The 24,698-nt window shown below is 41.7% G+C and overlaps 3 protein-coding genes across 7 annotated transcripts in view; 2 read left to right on the forward strand and 1 right to left on the reverse strand.

Moving 5' to 3' along the window:
- Positions 1-13,192, forward strand: LOC110979541 (2-Hydroxyacid oxidase 1-like). Of its 2 annotated transcripts, XM_022235428.2 has the most exons (9): positions 1-68; positions 2,989-3,169; positions 3,869-4,020; positions 5,565-5,820; positions 7,785-7,921; positions 8,403-8,494; positions 8,923-9,084; positions 9,334-9,403; positions 9,968-13,192. In XM_022235428.2, exons 2-9 carry the CDS (start codon positions 3,033-3,035, stop codon positions 10,030-10,032), a joined length of 1,071 nt encoding a protein of 356 aa, XP_022091120.2. In that variant the 5' UTR covers positions 1-68; positions 2,989-3,032; the 3' UTR covers positions 10,033-13,192. The 2 variants fall into 2 exon arrangements, with proteins under 2 accessions (XP_022091120.2, XP_086989227.1); XM_087133101.1 differs by lacking the exons at positions 1-68; positions 2,989-3,169 and adding an exon at positions 3,198-3,318.
- LOC110979533 (small ribosomal subunit protein eS8-like) lies at positions 13,069-23,036 on the reverse strand. Of its 4 annotated transcripts, none has more exons than XR_015424365.1 (5): positions 19,801-19,957; positions 19,600-19,705; positions 14,520-14,747; positions 14,079-14,211; positions 13,069-13,354 (listed from the first exon to the last, which is right to left on the reverse strand). XR_015424365.1 is itself a non-coding variant. In XM_087133111.1 (5 exons), exons 1-3 carry the CDS (start codon positions 22,446-22,448, stop codon positions 14,530-14,532), a joined length of 432 nt encoding a protein of 143 aa, XP_086989237.1. In that variant the 5' UTR covers positions 22,449-23,036; the 3' UTR covers positions 13,069-13,354; positions 14,079-14,275; positions 14,520-14,529. The 4 variants fall into 4 exon arrangements, 3 of the variants coding, with proteins under 3 accessions (XP_086989237.1, XP_086989236.1, XP_086989238.1); XM_087133111.1 differs by lacking the exon at positions 19,801-19,957 and adding an exon at positions 22,279-23,036 and having other exon boundaries at positions 14,079-14,275; positions 14,520-14,685; XM_087133110.1 differs by lacking the exon at positions 19,801-19,957 and adding an exon at positions 22,279-23,034 and having other exon boundaries at positions 14,520-14,685.
- Positions 20,314-24,698, forward strand: part of LOC110979544 (2-Hydroxyacid oxidase 1-like) — a 30,102-nt gene continuing 25,717 nt past the window's right edge. Inside the window, exon 1 of the mRNA XM_022235432.2 lies at positions 20,314-20,490. The gene's annotated coding sequence lies outside the window, so the exon portion shown is untranslated. The remainder of the gene's footprint in view (positions 20,491-24,698) is intronic.

Consider the following 24,698-nt stretch of genomic DNA (forward strand, 5'->3'; position numbering starts at 1 on the left):
CCATAGAGTCACCAAGTTGTTCAAACAGGAGCGTTGGGCCTGCCTAGCTGATAGTGGTTCAGTCTATGGTAAGCTTTTTCATGTTTTGGCCATCGTGGCCATGATTTCCCTGAAGCCTATATGTACCCCCAGCATTAGTCTGAGTAACTTGGACCCTACAAATCACCTTTTTTTAAACATTTGGACATGGTTGGGCGATAGTAGGGTTCAAGTTATTCGGACTACCCAAGCACTGGTGCTTTCCAGCTACGGTGCTCAATCATGTCGATCAATCCAGTGGTCCCATATTCTAATGCGACAGACCCCACACTTTGGGATAGCAAGAGCCTAAAGACCGCTCGCGAGACAATTCTCTCCTCAGAACCAGGGTTGATGATTTTTGTTTACATTTGTAAATAAAAGAATAATGATAACTAAACTAGAAAAATTCGGATTTTTCTATTTAGGCCTCAGCCAAAGAATTAGTTTGTTTGTTTTTTCATTTAAATCAGATTTTAAGATTTTCATAAAAACTGGAGACAATTTGGGTTAAGTGTGTATGTGTGTAGGCCTAGATGTTCCAGAAGAGATTCTGATTTAAATTGAGAAATTTTAATCAAGTGGTTTGATTAAAATCACAAACCAGCATAAGCCCAGGTCACTTCATGCTACACATGTATGTAGCACCTAGTTTCCCATGTACCCAGAGAGAACACAGTCCTGGTATACATGTACATGTAGGTTTTAACAATATTAGCGTTTACAGGAATTTATGTACATGTACCGGGAAATCTTACCTAATAACGTGAAATATGCCACGTGTCACATGTACAGTTCATTTATTTACATTGTATTTTACATGATATGTACATGCAGGCGCAACGGCTGGTACATGTACATGTATTTTACCTTGCTCTTACAGTATGTGTGTATTTATGTTATAAAAGGTATTTACCTTTCCTGGATACTCACAACCATCATACTCAATAATTTCCCTCAATTAATCTCCTACACCAAAACTACATGTACAAAGTACTTGTTTATTAAAAGAGGAGTTGTCAGCATCTGCACTACTTGAACACGTACAAATGTATGTATGTTTCATAAGTTGTATGCAGTGTATAATTGTATAACATTCTCTAGGCCATCCCTTGTCTGTTCTGATTGGCTAAAAGTTTTGGTTTATTTACCGGGACTTGGTCATGCATTGAAAGTGTGATGTGTGCATGAACAAATGGAATACATGTATATCACTGGTCATACACATAACAGTCATACAGACATAACAAAAATGTAATGTGTGTGACCGTTATATTTTTCTTTATTCATAAAGTTCAAAAAAAGCAAATTCCTGTATTATCTGAGTAATATCAAAGCTATATGAAACTTACTTATAATATAAAGTACATGTATGACCTCTTTGTTGACAGTATTCCTTTTTATTGAAACCTTTATGCATTTTTGTTGTAACGTGAGTAACGTGTGCTCTGCAACAAATCACAGATTTGGCTAGACTCCCCTCCCCCCCAAAAATAATTTTTGTTTCACTTTGTGATAAAATTAGTTGAAAATATTCCGAATAAAAATATTTGTTTCCTCACTTAATAAAAATTAACACAGCATGTTAACATTACATGGGAATTAAAAAACACCTTTGGGGTGAAATTCCCCAAGATGAGTCATTTTTTACAAGAATCGACCTTTTTTAACATTTAAAACAAGTTTTACACTTTTTCTGCAAAACGATAACTTCAAAAATTTTATTACATGAATGAAATAATATTTATGCAGAGATTGTTTGAAATTTTAGTGGTTCAGGCTTATTTTCCTGAGAATTGCCTCTTCCTAGATGTTCATCTTACTAACAGTGCCCTCTCTTGTTTGGAAAAGCATGATAAATTTGATTATCAAAGTGCACCTTCCTGTTGACTTACTAACTTCAAGAAGATTTCAGTTTTCGTGTACATGTGTGTGCAGAAAGTGGTAGAACAAATTGCATTGCATAAATCATGAAAAGAATCATTTACACATGCCATTCATGTAGAAAATCCAAAAGGCTTATTGAAATCAGAACAAATCTGCTTGCATTGACCAAAAAATATCATGCCCACCCATGTGTTCTAATACATACATGTACATGTCATTCCCACTGCTCACCAATACTAGGAACTGAAGCGTTCACAGAAGGGATTTGCCATTTAAAATGTGCAAAACCTGCAAAAATTACAAATACATCGTACACCCTCTGTGTGACGTGGCTGGGTTGCTGCTTGGTTGGAAAGGTGGCTGCACCAGCCCTGGCACAATTCGGATTGAATTATCTAATAGAAGCCATACAACAAACAATCCACAGGTGACTTTGAGCGCTGCAAGTACAAGTGCCTTGTCGGCACAGTTGAAGGGCATATACTGTGTCTTCCTTGTTCTACCCTGGGGTACATGTATGTGTGTGTCTGGAATATTCTTGTCAGCGCGATCACTAAATTGCATATGAATGTTAGATTACTCATGGTGATCCCAGGTGGATCTTGCTTGATTATTCTGCGATCCCTCGGAGTACTCTTTGTGATCCTGGTTGGATCTTGTTGGATTACTCTTGGTGATCCTAGGTGGATCTTGTTGGATTACTCTTTGTGATCCTAGGTGGATCTTGGTGGATTACTCTTGGTGATCCAGGTGGATCTTGGTGGATTACTCTTGGTGATGTTACATGTAGGTGGATCTTGGTGGATTACTCTTTGTGATCCTAGGTCGATCATAGTGTATTACTCCTGGTGATTCTAGGTGGATCTAATTGGTACAGTGTACATGTATATCTTGGCAATCTTACAAGTAGGTAGGCGATCCTACACATGATTTACACAATAATCAATTGATTTGAATTGTGGATTAAATCAGTGACTTGATTAAATCAATGTGATCTAAATTGGCCAGTCTGGCTCACAGAACCCCCCAATGATTCTGGTATATTAGATTATGCATGAATCATTAACTCTGCTGATATTGAAGTTTCCAGAACTTCAACTAGAAGACCGGGATTGTTCAAAATCAACATGGCATCAAAGCCAGTCTGTGTAGAGGACTTCGAACCATACCTCAAGGCGAACGTGTCTGACTTCGTCTGGAGGTATTACAGATCGGGAGCTCATGGTGAACAGACACTGAGAGACAATCCACGGGCCTTTCAAAGGTAGGAGCCCTCTTTGTGGCTATGTAAACAAGGGCCTACATTGGCACAGTTCAGATGGCACTATCATTCTATAAAAGCCATACAAAATTATCACCTAAGGTGATCTTGATAGCAGCAAGTACAGGTGCCCAGCCGACGAAGTCGAAGGGGTATGCTGTTTCTGTCTTATTCTTCCTTGGGTACATGTGTGTGTCAAGAATATTCTTGTCAGCACAATGAATTGAATATAAACTTCAGATTACTCATGGTGATCCATGGGTGGATTTTGCTGAATTACTCTATAAACCTACATGTAGGTGGGTGTTCGTGTACTAGCCTTTGTGATCCTAGGTGGATCTTGGTGATCCTAGATGGATCTGGGTGAATTACTCTTGGTGATCCTACATGTAGGTGGATCTAGGTGCATTTCTTTTGGTGATCTTAGGTGAGTTTTGGTGGTTTACTCGTTGTGATCCTAGGTGGATCAGTCTTGGTGAATTACTCTTGGCATTCCCAGGAAGTCTATTGAATTTGGGGCAATAGGTCACGGTCCCAATGACTAAAACAACATAAGCCTTGTCAGTGTTGAAGAATTATAGTAGTGTGATTTGGCATGGGATTACAGGACATTTGTGTTTGGTAACTCTTCATTCTTATTTGTTTATTAAAAAAATACCAATATATGAAAGGCTGTGTTCTGGTTAATTTTCCTGGACAAAGGTATCGTCTTCGACCTCGATGTTTGAGAGACGTGTCTCAACGAGACACTAGCACCTCTATTCTTGGTCATCGGCTTGCGTTCCCCGTCGGGGTGTCTCCAACAGCCGCTCACTGCTTTGCACACCGAGATGGAGAAGTTGCAACTGCCAAGGGTAAGCTTTAACTTGCAACATGCCATGAATTTCCATTTATCAGAAAACTGAGTTCAGCCCCCTAAATTCAGGTTTTGAGCAAGGAGATACCAGGATTTGTAGCATCTCTCTTAATCATTCATACCCTACCATTCGTACCATTCATCAGACCTCGCAGCCCCCAATTGACTTTGAATGTGAGGAATTCAAATGTCTACAATAAACAAATATCCCCTTCTAATCAATTTTGTGTATGTACCTGAGTGATATGAATCCAAAACAACCTAATTTTAGGGTCTTATACTGGGCCTAGTTAGGTGCTTAAGAGGCCTGTCAAGCTGCTTCTTCATACCTTTCTTAATCGCACCTCATGCCAAGTCCTAGCAATATACATGTAGTTTGACCATGAGTCACCTCTTTATACCAATTCTGCGCACATTACTCTCCCTCACAAACAACCCTAGTCAAAGTTTCAAACCATCATTTGGAAATCACATAGTCCCAGATTTACCATTGATTGCCATGCACTCTTTCTGCAGTCCTGTGCAACTACCATATTCAGGTTGATGGTTCACTAAAACTTAACTTTCTACTTACCAGATAATGTCACAAGTCAATGACTCCAATCGCAATTTCTGGCAACGTGACTTAACTTGCAACTGGTAATGGCTTGATTTGAGTCACTGGGAGCAAATTACTTCACTCAAGTCCCTCATCAGAAGACTAGACTCAAAGAAAGTTAATTAGACTCATTTTCCAACGAAACATATTTTTGAGAAAGAGTTGCAATGACATACAGTGTAGGTGTCAATTTATCATGCTCATATCATGTCGACAATATGGTACCTTCAGTACATGTACATGCATATCCTAAACAATAGTCGTCAAAGTCTGTTGTCCTTGCTCCGTGGTACAGCAACCATCTGCAAATTATTGAGCAAGGCTCTTTGTTGAATGCTGGTTAAAATTTATGTCCACATAGGGCCTGACTTCCAGCTACTGTCTTTATTAGATTTGACTTGATTCCGAATACCACTTTGGTTGGATGGAAATCTCTGGCATTTTTTATATTTTCATGCAGAGTAATGTGTCACCAAGTGTAGGAGCCCAGATGTGAATTAAAAGGCCCAAAATATAAGTTTTTCTCTGGTGTTCATACCGGTATGTTGCATTGTGATAAATTATTTTTGACTCCAATTGACTTGAGCTAAATACTTGACAACTCAACTCCATTGCACACTGTGACTCGACTAGTACTTGACCAAACTTGAGTCACTACATTGAGTGACTTGACTCAACCCGAGTCACAACATTTAGTGACTTATTTCAATTCTGACTCTTACTATTAGTTAATAAATGTACAATATTTGTAACAAACAATACAACTATCGCTCGGGGTTTGAAAAACTGACTAGATATCTCTGGAGTCATCCATGGTTGAGATGACATTGGTTGCATTTAAAATACTTGTCATGAAACTTGCCCTATAACCTGAATATGAGAATGTCACACCATGGTTCTGTGCTTTCAGGCTGTAGTTATGAAATGTTTGGTGTTATTTCCAGGTGTATCAAGTGTTGGATCTGCCATGATTCTCAGCATGTGGTCCAACAGGACTCTGGAGGACGTCGCAGCCTCTGTGCCCCCCGACACGCCGTTGTTGCTTCAGCTCACCATCCTGCGTGACAGATCCAGAGTTGAGGCAGTAATTAGACGAGCCGAGGCAGCGGGCTTCAAAGCGCTGGTAGTAACGGTAGACGAACCAATGCTGGGGAAAAGGGCCCATTACCAACGCAGGGAATTTGGTGTGAGGGAAATTCTGTAAGTTTAATCTCATAAGTGGTTATGGCATTAATGGCGCACAGTACATATACTTAAGTTTCAGTGGTTCCGTATGAGTGGGTGCAGCTGTAGATGAAAGATCGTACCTATCAGTTGGGAACCAGCAGTAGTGTGGCAGTGCGTAAATGGATACTGAAAAAAAAAACATTGGAAAGGTCTGGAAGGATTTCAATCATTTCATCAAGGAGTCATTCTTGATGTACGAAAGGGACATGTCAAACCAATTGTTAGAGCTTCGGAAAATGTGTCTAAATATCATACAAAATATCCAACTCCAGTGATGTACATGCAGTGCCTTGAGTCTGAGCCTTGGCCTTAAGGTTGCCTTGAGGCTTGATTTTTGGGACTTGGCCTTAGCCTTAAGGCTTGAAGGCAAAAGTCTTGGCCATGACCTTTGCCTTGACATTGTTATGATGTCATCCAGGGACAGTTTATCGCAAGGTTAGTTCATTGCAAAGGTTTTTGTGTTCAAATGATGAACCCAGAACTTACTCACTGAAAAAAAATTTCTCGAAGCAGGTTGATAGCTTGCTTATTGCTATGTACATGTACTTAAACAACAATGAATCACCAAGAGGAGAAAAATTTATTCCAGTAAAGTCTTCAACAGCAGGAGTTTCTTTTGTACAAACCAATGAAACATTGAGGCTTGCTCCCTGGGATGACATCACAGTTCTGCTCATAAATATAGAAATACTTAAAATACTTAAAAACCCCAAAAGCACTGCAATACTGATTGAAAATGAGATAATCTGAGACACATCTATAGATGCAATTTGAAGAACAATTCCATTGCAGCTACCCTTTAAGTTAATCATGTTTTGCCATGGGGGAGGGAAACACCCTAGATTTGTACACTTTTATACAGCATGTCACCCAAAAGCTGCAGCCCTAATGGTAGCATTCAGTCTCTCCCAAGATAATACATGCAGTTAAAAGTGGTATCAAATTGAAGCTGACAGTGTTTGTACTTATACCACAAATTTCATTTGAAGCTATCATGCTACAATGCAGTGACATTTTCAATTACATGTATGTAGCAGAACTTTGTCCAATGGAAGCTCAAATAGTTTATCTTTCAAGCGTATGCAGTCACTGAATTTAAATCCTAAATTATCACACAGCTTTTTTTCTGTACTGTTTGTGGATTTTTTAAACACTAAACTTGATGAAACTGGCTAAAGAATGAGTAATCTCTTATTTCAGATGACACTGGTTGTTTCATCAATTGTGCAGCGAGTTTGTTTGAAATAAAACAACTTCAGTTCAAACTGTGCATTTTCAGTCCATAACAAAGTGATCCCATTTACTTCTGTATTAAACATTAACCACTACAAACCATACATGTATTTCAGGAGACAGTTTGTTCATTGATAGTAAATACAAGAGATTCTAACACACAACAGAACTCTGTGTAGCTCAGTATCCTCATTCTGTCGGCCATTTTTAATGGTTTGATGTGTTAAATGGAGTAAACATAGGGTTTTGATTACCACATGTGGTTATCTCCTTTGGCATTAATACAAAAATAGTTGTCTTATGTAATGAGATAATCTCCATAGTGCATCATAGGATTTAAATAAAGTCTTCAGTTTTGAAGAGATAACATTTAAAATTTCAAACCCAGTACCAAAACAACATTTTCCCTCATAATTTTTTTAGGAGAAAGTAAATGTTACTTTTGGGTTGCGTTTCTTCAGGGGACAAGCTGTATCATTAGTAGTGAGTTTATACTTGAGGGCCTTGGCCTTAAGGCTCCAGTCAACTTAGGCATGATGGATCAAAGCCTTTGCTCCAACACTGTCGAACATCGGTCCATACTTCCTGGACAGATTGTGAACAAGCATAAATAGAAGGAGTTCCTATACAGTGATAACCCTTTGCACTAATTTATGGTGCCCAGGGACCCAACAGAATGACTTTTGTTCATCTTCCTTGAAAAGGTTCCCTCAAGTTCTGCGTCCTGGCGAGCGATATATCCGTGATGAGGTACCATTTTCCGATTCACGAACATGGGATGTCATTCTGTGGCTGAAAAGATTTACATCGCTTCCAATCGTGCTGAAAGGTATACTCACAGGTGAGAATGACAGCTGCATCGTCAAGTACCGTAGCTGTAGGTTTGATTTGTGTAGGCCTTGGCATAAGTGTGACTACCTCTGTGTTTTCTAATGCGAAACATCCCAAATGCAAGTACTCATTCCTGCATGTATAACTTTTCCTCAGAAATTGCAAAAATACGTTTACAGCACCAAATTCCTCAATCTAATACAAAGTAAAACTTAAAAGTTGCTCTGGAGACTTGTGACTAATTTTTACAGAGCGTGTCACCTATACAGCATTAGGAAAGCTTGATTTCCAAGAAATCCCACAGGCCCTAGAATTTGGGATTTCAGTCATTTAATAGTTCAAGGTGCCACACAAGCATACCATTAGGTCTAATGCAGTAAAGACATGCTGGAAGAAGTAACTGTGTACATGATGCTGCTCTGTGCATTAAAATTGAGCTTCTTTAATGTTGTGAGACCATCTTTTCACCTTCTTCAATTCCTATATTACAGCTGAAGATGCAGTGGAAGCTGTGAGGCATGGTGCAGCTGGTATCCTGGTGTCTAACCACGGTGGCCGACAGCTAGACGGGGTACCAGCTACGGTAAAGTCTAAATCAGCTACATGTAGGTGCCTCAGAATAACACGCCTACATGAAGTGGGTGCAGTCACGAGCCTCTGCCAGCTTCTGTAGTCAAACAGTTTATTTCCTGCTGGCAACAGGCAGATTCTTGATGCAGATTGATACTTCAAAATACATGGACATTGCTCAGTGTACCTAGACCTGACAGCTTAGTGAATCATTTGGGCTTTTCCATTTCCCACCTCTTGATACATGTAGTACTGAACTGAAAACACAACGCACAGAGTTGTGTGTACAAAACGCAGTAGCGCAAGAACCAGCACATGAACCAACAGGTGCCAGTACTCCATTCATTTAGACTGCAATTCCTGGTCCAAAGTGGCATCACACTTCAGTACTCAATAGGCCTGTAGCTGAAATTTTGAAGACTGATTTAATATTACCAACAGATCGATGTCTTGGCAGAGATCGTCGATGCAGTGCGTGGCTCTGGTGTGGAGGTGTATCTTGATGGAGGAGTACGTAAAGGCACCGATGTCCTCAAAGCCCTTGCCTTGGGTGCACGAGCCGTCTTCATCGGCCGACCAGCACTGTGGGGCCTGGCTTACGATGTACGTATTAAAATCTTCAAGCATAGCTGTGGTCTAAACAAGGACATGGAAATATCACCCTTTTCAGCAGAAGCGCATTTAACAGCTAATCAAAAACAAACTTACCAGAGTGTGAATGCCCTGATTCAGGAAATGGAGTACATCGTACTAGATTGCTATTGGAAAGCATCTTCCTAAGCAATAAACACTTCCATGGATATTTATTTCAAGTAAAACAGTAACATTTTGTCTCGATGATGTTTTACATAGGGTGCGAAAGGAGTTGAAAAAGTTCTGAGGATTCTGAAAGAGGAATTCAGCCTCGCCATGGCTTTAAGTGGTAACTTTTGTTAGTCTTGAATTTCCAGTAACTGCTTAAAAATGTACATGTAGGTTGTCAATATTAATTCAAAAAAGTTTTCTAATAGTTTTAGTGCTCTTCCAAAAAGATGGTGTTTTGTCCTAGCCATGTTTCTTGTGACCATTTAAGTCAATCCACAGTCTTGAAGCCACAAAGTTCAAATTGCTAAATACATGTACATATTTACATGATGTAAAGCCTAAAAGAGCGGACTTATTTTGGCCTCTCTCATAGACGGGTGGGGTGGTTTCCGCTCCCCAATCCCCCAACATGCCACTCCTAATTTTTTAAAACTCCGCAGGCATGTATAGGCACTCTGTATTATTACAACTGTGTAGTTCGAAGTCACGCTAAGTAACGATATGCAGCAAACCTCAGATTTGAGTAAGTCGGATTTTCATTGAAGCTGGGGGGAAAAATCAGTCAGTCCCATTGGATTTGAGGTATCCAAGGTTTTGCTGTTCATATACATCAGTTACAACAGTTTCAGTAATTTAATAGAGTGGATACCAGATCAAGATATCAATTTTTCCCTACTTACAGGTTGTTCTTTGGTAGCAGACATCACATCAGACTTGATCTCTATGCCATCTTACAGTAAACTGTAGAAACAGTTGAGAACCATCCCCCTTTGTTGTTGAAGCCACACCTCAGTACCAGCACCACACCTTGTGTCACAAGGTCGCTTAACAGAAATCACTGTACAACTTGCCAAGCAGTTGACACGAGAAGTTCTTTCTAGCAACTTCAATGAATAAATTTGAATAAATGTGACCTACTCTCCGAAAACCAGGCTGAAGTGGGTAACTTCATAAACCTAAAATAGTGGAACTTCCACTGGTCAGATTTTCATGGGAGTTTTACAGCTATCACTACCCGTAAGAAGCTTAGTGCAGACAGAAATTTGGTTTAACATGGATTTTTTGAAAGTGTGAAAAAAAACTGAAGGACAGGAATTGTCCAACATAGCAAATACCAAATTCAGCCTGGTTTTGGGATTGTGGGTCACAAATGTGTGCACTGTTAAGAGTTTGTAATGGTGATAGTCCGTAAAGATTGAGTAAATTATTAGGTTAAGGCCAGTCGCTTGACTTGACCAGTTAATCGCGCCAAGAATCACTTCATATTCGTCAACGGTGGACTGGCCACAGGAATGTCTGGTCGGACATAAAAGCTCAGGAATTCCAGTCTTCGTCAGATTCTGACCAAGGGCATGGATGTGGCTCTCGGCTCTTCTGTTATGCGGAGGTTTCAAGCACACCTTCAGACCAGTGTTGTAGTCCAGACCTTTATGTCCGAGACCAAGGCATTCGAGACCAAGACCGAGACCAGCTCTTTCAAGACCGAGACCAGAACTTCGAGACCGAGACCAAGATGACCGAGACCTTGTACAACATATACAATATATAGGCCTACATGTAGTTCATTAATGGTAAACGTGGTGAACAATTGGCATTTAACAGCAAAATTAAGTGCAGATTTTACATGTAAAGCACACAACATATTCCATATTCCATGAAAGAGTTTCATTTGAACTCTGGGAAGAAACAGCACACAGTTATTTTGACCATCAAGGCGTGGACTGCCGATGCTATAGAATTTTGTATAGAGTATACGGCATAATTGTATATTAAACATGTACAGAGTTTTTGTGTTCCATACATGTATGTATAGAAAAATTAACGTGGGCGGGCCATGTCCAAATGTTTAAAAAGGCAAAACGTGGGGTCTGAGTTGCTCGGACTATGCCAAAAGGTGTGCATGAGTTCAGTTTATGAGTTATACTCTGTAATGATCAATGGACAGGTTAGTAGGGTCATACAACATCGTGAGCAGTTCCCTATTAAAAGTACATCTACATGTAGCCAATATAAAAATCAGGATTTTACCAGTCCAAGTTTCCTCACTGATGTGTAAACATTCCTACCGTAAGAATACTTTCCTGCCACTTTGTTTGGAACAAGAGTGAAGAAAGACAAAAGACGACCACAATTTAAGTTTCTAACAAAGAATTGTACTATCCAGATGGTACCTGACTCATCAACTGTGTAAAAGGGTCATTAAGATGAATGCACTCTCCTCTATTTGTACAATTGGCATGAGAACGAGTTCTGTCGGCCAGCCACGTGTAATATGCTATGCGTGGCGTGCGTTCAGCCCGGCGTGTCATGTGTATAGTACAGTGTGTACATGTACTGTACATGTACATGTATGCATACACACAACAGACGTATGTGTACCAGTGAAATAAAGAGGTACTGCACGCAGGGTACCAGTGCTCCGGGCTGAGAATATGCATTAGTCTCCATTCCAGCTTTGATTTCATTCTTTATCGTGAATACCATGTCGTACATGTTCCAAGAATACATTCGGAGGTAAACTTGCGCTGCAAGCAGCACTGCTGTATACATACAGTATGTGTGCTGTATGTACCGTACGATCTGCGTACGTGATTTTGCCGCGGCTGAGCGTGAATTGTTGTCGCACATTTGCTGCATTCCTGTCATGGTCTCGGGTGGGAGACCCGAGACCTCGGCATCCGAGACCAAGACCGAGACCAGCCCTCCCGAGACTGAGACCAACCCTCCCGAGACCGACACTCTTTTAGGCCGAGACCAAGACCGAGACCTCAAAAAAGGGTCTCGAGACGGTCTCGAGACCGAGACCAGGTCTCGAGACCTCCAACACTGCTTCAGACCCCATGAGTGCCCATTGACAAGGCTTATCTGCCGTTTGGTTGCTGGCCGTAGCTCCTCTGGCTATGTCACACCTTCCTCGCGCACCGCTTAACTGGACACCTAGCCAGTATCCCACCTGCTGGCTCGGCCAAGTACTTGCCCACCGTCCCACACAGTTCAGGTCCGGATGTCGGAGTCGCCTTAAGTTCACCAGAAAGATAAAGGCAAGAACTCTGTCGTGACTTTCCGTTACCCGGCCGGGTTTTTACTTTATAATGTGTAAATTCATTTACCCGTGATTTATTAGTCAAAGAAGTGTCAATTGATTTGAGTGCAGAGGATTAAACATTGTTTTCCCTTTCAAAAGCCTTGATTCTGCTCCTAAATTCTTGGAGTGTTCTTTTCCTCATCTGTTTATGTTGAATCTCACTTTTTAGAGATAAGTTTGTAACAGCACCCGGACATTTTACGCTAGTTACACTACTGCTTTCACACACCTATAAAGTTGATTTTCAATCATTATAAAAAGGCATTGTTAAACAAAAACACATTGTTTATAAAGAGCAAATACTCAAAGATATCGATTTTCTTATTTTTCTTTTCTTGTTAGTTCTTTTTTTTTTTATTCTTTTTTAGTTTAGTTGAAATAGAGATACCATGCCTGATATGGGGTCAATTTTTTCGAGACCACATGGTGGTAGGAGCCCACATATCATGCACCATGTGGTAATAGAAGTTGACAATATACATGTACATGTATTGTAATTACCTTAATGTAAAAGTTGCATTACAAATTTTTCTTTTGCTCCGCAGCAGACTCAATGAAGCCTGGTTTACAAGCCTCAGGCACTGTTTCTTTGGGAGCTGTTTAAAGTCGACTTAGTTGGAATTCAATTCAATTTGGGGGAGGGGACAACCCCTACAGGGCTTAAACACGAAAATTATTGATTTTACCACACAAAAGACTGATCTATATAGAGGTGTTTTATTTCTTCACAAAACAATGCAAACCGTTACGAAAAGCAACTGTTATGAAACTGGAATCTAGAATTAAACTCTGTCAGGTGGCCTTGTTTTGTACATATCCGAAGTCATGTTGCTGTCTTTTCTGTTTTATTGTAATGGTGCAGTTGTTTACTTGCTTACTTTCCCTTCTTGGACTTGATCTTTCGGAGGTAGAAATCAAGTTCCTTGCCCTCCAGGATGTAACCGTCAGCTCGCCCACACTGTCCAGGTCTGGACGTAATGCAAGCTAAAGATATTCAGAAAAACCAAGAAAAATCTTCTGCTTTTTTGCCCTTTTTCATTAAAAAGACGTCATTCTATCTCATTTGAGGGCAAGAAATGTTGGAGTATGCATTTACAAAACACCTCCACTAGTAGATGACTTGTCACAGTTATATTGGGGTTTTTATGGCAGTGTAAATATGACGTCTTCACTGGGACCACCTTGAATGCCAGAACGGCAGGCAATCACTACGAAAGACTAATCTTTACATCATTCTGCCAAAAAAGTCTTACCCCAAAGAGTTTCCAAAACACTGTTGTGCTTCCATTGTTTTCATTCTAACCCTAACTGGCTATTAGAAGGCATGAGATTGCCAAGGAAGTCAAAAACTGTTTTATTCTCTGAATGTAAAACCCCATGCATAAAATGTAGGGGGAAGAGAACACTTTACTGTGCCACAGTAAGTCTTTGTCCAGCATAGTGCTGAGAAATCCACTACAACATTCTGTTCCAGTTAAATGGGTTTTCATTTCAACTTTACATATCTGTAGCTTTTATGCATGAGCTTGAAAATATCCAAGTGTATAAAATATTGCACGCCAAATGTTTCATTTATGGAGACCAAAACGCATTTAACTGGCAAAAAATTGAAAATTTATTGAGTTCATTTCAGAAAGGGAGACAGGTGGGAAAAAGGACAGGGGAAGGTGGAAGGATGGGAAGCATTGGGAGAAAAGTTTTCCTTTACTAAGCAGACTCCCTGTGCTGAACTGATCCTCAAGCATCTGGTTCAGTTTGGCTGTCTTCTTGCGCTCTTCGAACTTCTCGGCTGCTTTCTTGGATCACTTCCTGTTCATCAGCACATTTTCCTCTGCCTCCGTCTCCGAGTTGAAAAAAAATCAATGATTTGATTTGACGCAGCTGAGTATATGTACATCAAAGCTTCTAAAAGACACAAGATCTTCAGGCCTCTGTTATATGAATCAGATAGCACAACTTGCATGAATCTGGCACTTATACAAATAAGGAAAACTTAAAACCAAGGTTCTCAGGATTTTTTAAAATGTTTCCAATTTTTGTAACCTATATGAATAAACATCCTGATCAGTTGATTCAAGGAAAGATTCAGGGAGGCCAGTGGGTTCTTAGTCCAGAGCCACAAAAATGTCAGAGTGGGAGAAGCACTCACCAGTTTTTAATTAGCTCCCTTTATGGGCCAAGGGGAGGGCGTAGTGTGCCTCATACCACTGCCTGAAGGGGGTGGAGTCAACCAGCACAATGGCACTCTTCACCAGAGTCTTGGTACGCACCAGTTCATTGTTGCTGGCATTGTAGACAACATCCAGGATACGGGTCTTGCGAGCCACGTCAGGTGCGAGGTTGTCAACACAGAGGTAAAAATTCTTAGCAAACATACCTGTTCTTGATGAAAAGATTCCTTTAGTGTTCTTCATTTTGACTTATACATGTAACTGGTAACCTCAACCTGAATTCTAAGCAACAGTGGCTAAGCTGTTTTGTCTTAAATGCTTCAGGGTACCAAAAAGTTGTGCAGAAATGTCAATGATTTTGGGTAATTTGTGTTTGCAACGGCTTCATGGAGACAATAAGCAGTAGATATTGAAACTAGAGTGTCTCCCTGCAAAATAATCCACCCAATTACATTTTACAATAACATGAAAATGGGATATGTTTGGGCCACAGCAAGTAGCGTTTGTTTGCCTGATTAACCCTATCTCACTAGCATGTAGAGCTGCAACAAACCCACTATGTTAAAATCAGAAAAGTTGAATCAAAGAGCAAATACCAGGTTATTCAAATTTTCAAACTAATTCAAAAATTTAAATTTTAGTCCTCACACTACCTCACGTAGAGTGTGTGAAAAATCATATTGGAATTGGAGGGTTTTGCCAAATCAAGTGTCAAGAATTGTCTAAATGCATCTTACAGTGACAAGCAGACAGATAACGCTCTAGTCCTAAGTATTAACACATATCAGTGGTCGGGCTGTAGAATCAATTTGTTAAGCACGCAGTTTTAATGTAACTATGACAAGTGAACCACGGAGGTACACCAGATGGCCTGGTTTCCCCCTCTGAAAGACTAATCTTCTTGAAAAGCGAATTCAAGGTAAACGGGACCTGGTGATTTCAATCAACAGTCTTTGCTCCAGAGGATGGATGCCATTGAGTCTCAACATACAGAGGTGGAAGAATCAATTACTTTCAATGCTCAATCCATCGAAGAATTGAAGGTCAAGAACACCGAGCTGGCAACAAAGATGGCGACAAACCTTGATGAAGCACAGGCAAAGATCGACCAACTGGAAGATAACCTGCTACGTATGAAGCGTTACTGTAGAAGTTTTAATCTAAGATTTGACAACATTCCAGAACTGCCACATGAATCACCTGTCTACCCATACGAGAAGATCAAGCAAATTTTTTCGAACAAATGTGGCCTTGAACCCGAAATTGAAAATGCACATGGATCTGGATATTCATGGATATTTTCAATACCAACCTTGAGAAGTATATTCCTCTAAAATACAATAAGTCTAGGTCATGTAAATTTACCCCGAAATTCCCTTGGGCTACTGTTAGTTTATGTAAAACCATTCATCGTGTCTATCCTCACAGGTGTTGTATCAGAAGACATGAAGATTGCCAGGATCACTCCTACATGTATCTTTAAGAGTGGTAACCCAGGTCTAGTGAAAAATTACAGACCCATCTCCCTTTTAAGTTCTTTCTCTAAAATACTGAAATGTATAGTATACATGTATAAACGTATTATTCATTTTTTAGATGATCAAAACATAATTACTGATGCCCAGTTTGGATTCCAGGATTGTTATTCAACTTCACATGCTATTGCTCAATTATTGATAAGATCACAAATAAATTGGATATATCTTGTGCTACTATTGGTTTACTCTGGGACCTCTCCAAGGCTTTTGATACGGTTAATCACGATATTCTCTTGTCCAAACTTGACCATTATGGTATCTGAGGAACAGCCTTGGAGTGGTTTATTAAATCGTCAGCAGTTTGTATCTATCAATGGTATTCAGTCTCAATCCAGTACAATCTCTTGTGGAGTTCCACAGGGATCCATCCTGGGAACAATTTTATTTTCAATTTATATTAATGATTTTGACAGATCTTTTGATCTGTTTTCTTTTATTCTATTTGCTGATGACAGTAACTTATTTTGTAGTCATCCGGATATTGATAAACTTTATAAAACTGTTAATTTTGAGCTTCAAAAAATCTCCAACTGGATCAAAGCCAACAAACTAACCCTCTATATTCAAAAGACAAGTTTTACCCTATGCTATTTACCAATAAACAATATTGTACGTTGCCTCGTATTTTTATTGATAATGTACAAATTCTAAAAGCTGACTATGTAAAATTTGTTATGCTTATGTAGATGAGAGACTCTCATGGAAAAAGCTCATTTAATAATATCTGTGCAATTATTTCGAGAAACATTGGTGTTATACGTAAACTGAAAACATTCTTCCTTTAATTAAGGCATATTGGACATACATGTACTTTATAATACCCTAATATTATCTTACTTAACATATGGAATACTAGCCTGGGGCAATTCTGGAGTTGGTCAAACGATTGCAGAAAAAGGTCACAGGAATAATCAACTGTACCACCTCCCTTGAACACAGTAGTCCTCTTTTTTATAATTGCAAAGCACTTAAATTGGATAATATCTATTCTCTTCACTTCGGGACCTTCATGCATCAATTATATAATAATATGTTATGTGAATCTATCCATGCTATGTTTATAAGAAACGATGAAGTGCATGATCACTTCACTAGACAGTGTACTGAATTTCATCAATCTTTTGCTTGTACCACTGCTATTCAAAATACAGATACATGTAGGCATCAGGGACCTAAACTGTGGAATTCCCCTTGATGTTTCTATAAAGAGTATACAGAAAGTTTAGTGCTAACAATTTTTGTCTGGTTCCATGTTTTCACTTCCCTCAGGAGAATATATGGTATTGGTTTGTGCCAACTGTTTGAACAAAAACCAATGGCTAACAACAACATGGCTAAATGTGTGATCCATGTGATAGCAAAATGTAGGCCTACACTTTAGAAAAGAGAAAGAGCAGAGGCGGCATGGAAAACAGAGAATGGGCACTGAGCAAGGACAAGCTGGGGCTCAGACAGCTCGGCTGTTTGCTAATTTGACTTAGGAAAACTCAACCACTGATACACCTCAAATGGTGGAACAAGTCTACCTTCTGTGCCTCAAGTGGACAGACAACTCAACCGTGGGGACAAATCCTTAATTGAGACAAGTTGACTCGTAATTGCCGCATTGCTATCGTGGCCACACATTGCACTGGTTGGGGCAGCTAAAGCGCCATCCACAGGTCCTGTGCATGCAGAGTCACCAGGTCCCAATGCACACCATGCCCAGTGAGTCGAATTGTAACACACTGCACTCGTTGGGGCAGTTGAAATGCCATCCACAGGTCCTGTGCGTGCTGAGTCACCAGGTGCCTTTGCACACCATGCCCAGTGAGTCGAATCGTAACACACTGCACTGGTTAGGGCAGCTGAAGCGCCATCCACAGGTCCTGCGCATGCTGAGTCACCGGGTCCCTATGCACACCATGCCCAGTGAGTCGAATTGTAATACACTGCACTCGTTGGGGCAGCTGAAATGCCATCCACAGGTCCTGTGCATGCTGAGTCACCAGGTGCCTTTGCACACCATGCCCAGTGAGTCGAATTGTAACACACTGCACTGGTTAGGGCAGCTGAAGCGCCATCCACAGGTCCTGCGCATGCTAAGTCACCGGGTCCCTATGCATACCATGCCCAGTGAGTCAAATCGTAACACACTGCACTGGTTGGGGCAGCTGAACCGCCATCCACAGGTCCTGTGCATGCTGAGTCACCAGGTCCCTATGCACACCATGCCCAGTGAGTCGAATCGTAACACACTGCACTGGTTGGGGCAGCTGAACCGCCATCCACAGGTCCTGTACATGCTGAGTCACCAGGTCCCAATGCACGCCATGCCCAGTGAGTCGAATCATAACACACTGCACTGGTTGGGGCAGCTGAAGTGCCATCCACAGGTCCTGTGCATGCTGAGTCACCGGGTCCCTATGCACACCATGCCCAGTGAGTCGAATCATAACACACTGCACTGGTTGGGGCAGCTGAACCGCCATCCACAGGTCCTGTGCATGCTGAGTCTCCAGGTCCCTATGCACCCCATGCCCAGTGAGTCGAATCGTAACACATTGCACTGGTTGGGGCAGCTGAAGCGCCATCCACAGGTCCTGTGCATGCTGAGTCACCAGGTCCCAATGCACGCCATGCCCAGTGAGTCGAATCATAACACACTGCACTGGTTGGGGCAGCTGAAGCGCCATCCACAGGTCCTGTGCATGCTGAGTCACCAGGTCCCTATGCACGCAATGCCCAGTGAGTCGAATCATAAGACACTGCACTGGTTGGGGCAGCTGTAGCGCCTTCCACAGGTCCTGTGCATGCTGAGTCACCAGGTCCCAATGCACGCCATGCCCAGTGAGTCGAATCATAACACACTGCACTGGTTGGGGCAGCTGTAGTGCCATCCACAGGTCCTGTGCATGCTGAGTCACCAGGTCCCAATGCACGCCATGCCCAGTGAGTCAAATCGTAACGTAATATAACGTGCAAATTTGACCACATACATGTACACCAATCTGTGATGAACGCCCCAAACTCTGTCGTATTCAAGTCTTGAACAGTTGAGTTGTCTTAACAGATGACTAGGAAAACTGTCCCATCTGTCAAGGTGTCTCAGCATACAAGTTGTCCCGAGTCCAGTTAGTAAATCGTCAAGTTACATCCGACAATACCCACTACATGTACATGTACTCAGCTGGAGTGGCAATGTAATTACTTCACTCATAAACAAGGCCACACGTCCTCAAAACAGCCTTGCATATTAAGAATTTACAGATCCTGCGGCCCTAGAAATTTGGGGTTTAGGTGTAGGCCTATTATCTCAACCAATAAGGTCATCGACCTTGGACTTTGAGGTGCGGCCACCCTCACTAGACGTTGGTGGTGTTTTGAGAATACAGAAAGCAGCAAATTTATCGGATATGTCAGAAATTTGCCGGGTAAGATACATATACTTTATAAACCCTACAGGGACAAGAAACTAATGTTGGCACTCTGCCTTAGGCCTACAAGTACTTCTTTTGTTCCAGAGAACACCTAGGCCTACCTTGGCGGGTGGGCGACCCAACTCAAACTTTCTCTTCTTTCGCCATGTTCGCAGGGGCCATGACCACCTGTCTTTCGTCTTTTTTGCCAACTGTCCCATGAGATATCTACAGATTACAAAAGAAACATGCTGTGTGCTTAATAAATTTCACGTATTTTATCTATAAGGTTTAAGAAAACACATGATGGATCCAAGACTTACCACAGTTTTTCATACACTATCAATGAACGAGTCGGAATACACTACACCTAGTACGTGTAAACAGGCCTCAACGTTAGGTTCTCAAATGAAACATGATCACGGAGCAGCCCATGTGCATGTGTATTCGCGGCACACGACGTATTGACCAGGAAACAGTCGTTGATAGCACACGTGCAGTTTTCCAATACTCGACTTCGGCTCGGTTTCAGGCTTCAACTTTTTCTCACTACCTGACTTTGAAGTTGTAAACGTGATAGTAAGTCAGATAGTTCCACAAAACATCAAGTTAGATGCAGAAGATCCAAACTTGATGGTGATTTAAATTAATTGAAATGCTTCATGCCTACAATCAGGGATTAGTTTTGGAGACGAATCTGAATGGAGACGAATGAGTGTTAGAAAACGGCCCAGGGGCATATCCAAAACGTCACACGTCTTATGCCCTGACTACATATGAGCCTCTCCTGCGTGTTTCATTAGAGGACCATGTTCCTCCACGCCAGCAAAATCTAGGCACGCGTATTTAAATATGGTGGAGGCGTCGAAAGTTTAAAGTCTGAAAGTGTCGTTCGTATGTCGAGTGAAAACGGTCGGATATTGACAGATTTTGCAGTCAAAAATATCACTACAACCCCAAAAGTTTGCCTTTTTATTTAAGAAAGCCATTCGGCGGTGAAGAAGATATTTTTGGTGAGTCTTTGGAATTTTGAGAACCATGGCATTGTCAGGTCTAGGTCTAGTTCTCTTCCTAGCCTACTTCCATTTCTAGGCCTATTCCACCTCCATGGTTTTACCACTTGCTGCCGGGTGTAAAATAGTAATCAGAAGAATTGTGCATGACGTAAAACCGGGTGATTTTCAAGATTTTCCATTTTCAAAATTCTTCAAAAAGTCATAGCTTCATTTACTGGACGTTTACACCCACCCACACGATATGAATGACTGTCTGGTGGCTACTCCGATCCGACAGACAACATGATCTATGATTGACGCCGGAGTATTTTCAACCTTGTCAAAGGGGGTCATGTTATTTAGCGTCAACAAGCGTCAAGTAGCGTCAACAAGTTATTGAAACATAATTATCCCAAAAAATTATATGTACAATATTAACTGGACAAGGGGCCTTTTCACTATTACTCCAAGACATGCCAGAACTGTGGGGTCCGACGTCCGCTCCGCTCCCTTGAACAAAAAGAGCCCAGATTGTGCAGTCATGCTATTTAGCGTCAACAAGCGTCAACACACACAAGTAGCGTCAACAAAGCGTCAGCAACTTGAAAATACCCTCTACAGATTTAAAAGTGGTTTTATTATATTTTAGAGACTCTAACTCTTGCCACTGTATAAGAGAAACACCAAATTTGCTTCCAGACTCTCGCAGGAAAACAGAATTTGGCGCATTGTATGGGACTGCCATCTTTCTTTCCTCTGCCGTCACGGTCCACGCTAAAACAAGATGGCGGCCGGTCGGATTGCACAAACGGGCCCAACTTTGTTAATCAAATTTCAACCCTCAAATATCATTTCAGATAGATATAATACATTAAATTTGACATGTATGATCCCAATTAACATTTTATATAAAAGATCTTTGCATAAATATGCTTCAATAACTTGTTAATCGACGCTTTGTTGACGCTTGTTGACGCTAAATGCCGTCGGACCCAGACTGTACAGTGTTATGTAATTTTCTTTTTGTTCCCGAAATTGGCACAATGCACTACTAGCGTCTTTTAAATAGGGGCCAGATTAGCGTGCAGCGGTATTGTGTCGCTCACCACTGGAGCACTTTTGTCCCGGTGGTAATCTAGCTGCTCGTGCTGAATGCCACAAATAGTGGTATAATCTTTCAAAACAATGACGGATTTCGTCCGCTATTGACAACATGAAAAATGTTGCCAATTCCCAACAGCTCGGTCTTTTGTTCAGATTACGGTCTTTTGTTAGGAGGCCCAGCTCTTTTGTCCGATTTTGGGGTCTCTTACAGTGCATGAAAACTGGGCTCCCAGGCAGCATATGGTTAATACATGTATATTATGTGGAGCGTTCGTCTTCTGCTTTATTAAAGTCACTTCACCCCATTTCCTCGTCGCCCCTAAATACTTTGCCCCATTTCCTCATCACCCCATTTTCACTTCGCCCTGTCCATGCTCGAGGGAGTTACAAGCACAAGCCTCTTCAAAAATTGGTCGAAAGAGGTGACCGACACCCCATTAGGCCCTATGATCGATCCCGTCCAAAATTCGTAAAGAAGAAATTACTAAATAATACTCTACTCAAGAGCTACGTACATGTAGCTCAACGTACACTCCTTCGTCTATACACCCTCCTTCCTCCATGGTCTATACATGGCCCTGAACTGATTGATAGTGATGATGAAGTTTATCCGGCATGTTCCAGGATATTCTCAGACATTATGTAGGTCTATGCTGGATTTTATGAGCTGAAATTGCACCGATACCTGCGTTCACTACTTACCCAGGGCTAACTATCCCCCAGGTTGCTATTTGGAGAAAACTTGTTTTTCCCTCGTTTGGGGGAAACATGCATGTTGCCTCCACAAGCTTGAAGTTGTACGTTTTCCCTATCCGGATGAATTTTGACTTGACTCGCACATTAGGCCATGTAAAAAAATAATTTGTGATCATCCTTTGCCAATATTAAAGGGAGGGTGGGGGAGGTTTTGTTTTTGTTTTTTTGGTAAGAAATGTCCACGTGTTTAAATGACGGCAAGTTTTTGTAAGGTACTAGTACAGTCGAACCCTGTTATTAAGACGTCCTTAGACGGCAAGGTTTTGTAGGGTACTAATACAGTCGAACCCTGTTATTAAGACGTCCTTTGGACTTGGTCTATTTACCTGGTTATGACAGGAAGCTTGTATTTTTAGTATTAAAACCAGTGAAAAATAAAGACATGGGAATGCGCTTATTCTCAGACTGATAAGTTTGGGATTGTTTCATGTGTAATTTTTCGGCGCGTTTTTACATTTTCCCCCGTTTTTTGAAAATGAAACAGAAAAACAAAACTGGGTGGGAGGCATGCTGGAGAGTCAGGCAGGGAATGATCACCGATTTATTTTTACATGGCTTTACACAGGCTCCTTTGTATGTAGCTTTTGCAGACAGCCTGTCTGGTAGCTTACACCAACATATGTAAGTTTCGTTCAGATCCGTAAGAGTCCAGTCGGCAATCTATTCGTGGGAAAACTGAGGACAAGTCAGGTTTAAGTTCAAGTTTTGGCTGTGGTGTGTATTTGTGTAACTTGTGTCCATTTTCTGGACCTCGTTGCATGGAGTCAAGCAAGGCTGTGAGCTTGCACCCACCCTTTTTGCTCTCTTCCTCACTGCTGTGATTGAAGACATGTCATCTGATGACCTCACCAGCGGCGTGTACATCCGGTTAAATCCTGGCTAAAATCGTTCTATTGCGCCTTTATGTCATATCTTAAGAAGTGGTCCCAGAAAGTCAGTGCGGCTTCCGCAGCAATCAGAGCACTGTGGATATGATATTTGCCATCGGTCAGCTGCAGGAGAAGGCAATTGAGCAAAACATGCCACTCCATGCCATCTTTGTGGATTTCACGACGGCATTCGACACTGTGGGGAGAGACTCTGGTGAATCCTTGGGAAGTACGGCTTCCCCCCAAAGCTGCTCGCAATCATTAAGGCCTTTCATACGAACACGAAGGCAAGTGTCTCGGTGGCTGGTGCAAGATCACAGTCCTTTCATGTGATGCATGGAGTCAAGCAAGGCTGTGTGCTTGCACCCACCCTTTTTGCCCTCTTCCTTACTGCTATGATTGAAGACATGTCATCCGACCTCACCAGCGGCGTGTACATCCGTACGCAGTCGGACGGTGGCCTTTTTAATCTTTCCCGTCGGCGTTCTCATCGTAAGACGCTGGCGTGTTGTCTGTGCAACCTTCTTTATGCCGACGACACAGCAATGGTGGCTCACTCAGCTAAACGCCTCAGGATATCACATAATAAACAATGATCCGCTTTGCACAATCACCAACAGCTTTTGGACTCTCCATTAACATCAAGAAGACGGAGGTACTGTACCAACCTGCACCTGATCGACCCCCGTGAAACCTGTCATTTTGTTTGATGGGAACCCACTGAACGCGGTCCAATCGTTCAAGTACCTTGGCTCCACTATAACGGTGGGAAACACCCTAGATGCTGAGCTTGATGGCAGGACAAAAGCTGCCGTTGCCTCGTTTTCACGTCTGAAAGACCGGCTTTGGAGTCAGCGTGGCATCACTGAGCACACAAGTCGGAAATACAGGGCTGTGGTATTGAGCGCATTGCTTTACTCGGCCGAAACCTACACCCTCTACAGAAAACACATAAACAGGCTCTCCGCCATCCAGTATCCAGCTAAGGCAGCTTCGCATCACAATCATGGGTATCTCCTGGAGGGATAAGATCACTAATGTTGAAGTTCTAAAACGACCCAACACGCCTTCCATTGAATCCATACTGGCCCAAATGCAGCTTCGTTGTGCTGGTCACGTCCTACGTATGTCTGATGACCGCATCCCTAAGGCCCTTGTATACGGCAAACTGTCTCTGGGGAAGCAAATCGTGGACGACCCCTGCTTCGCTATAAAGACGTGTTGAAACGCAACATTAGTGTTGCCGGTTTCCCAGCAGACTGGGAACGTCTAGCCCAAGATCCTCAGACATGGCGGGCCCTAGTCTCAAGAGCTCAAGAGGCTTGGGTCCGCAGACAGGAGGAACGGCATGCACGCAGGCACGCCCATGCTGTTGAGACACCTCATGCCCGTATCGTCTGATAAGACAGCTCGACTACTACCAGGAAATCTTACCTAATAACTAGTGTGTGTGTCAATAGTCCCAACTATACTTTTTTAATTAAGAAAAGTTGGTGA

Source organism: Acanthaster planci, linkage group LG02 (assembly GCF_054643075.1).
Source record: "Acanthaster planci isolate LZ-2023a linkage group LG02, COTS_SCS, whole genome shotgun sequence".
Classification (NCBI taxonomy): domain Eukaryota; kingdom Metazoa; phylum Echinodermata; class Asteroidea; order Valvatida; family Acanthasteridae; genus Acanthaster; species Acanthaster planci.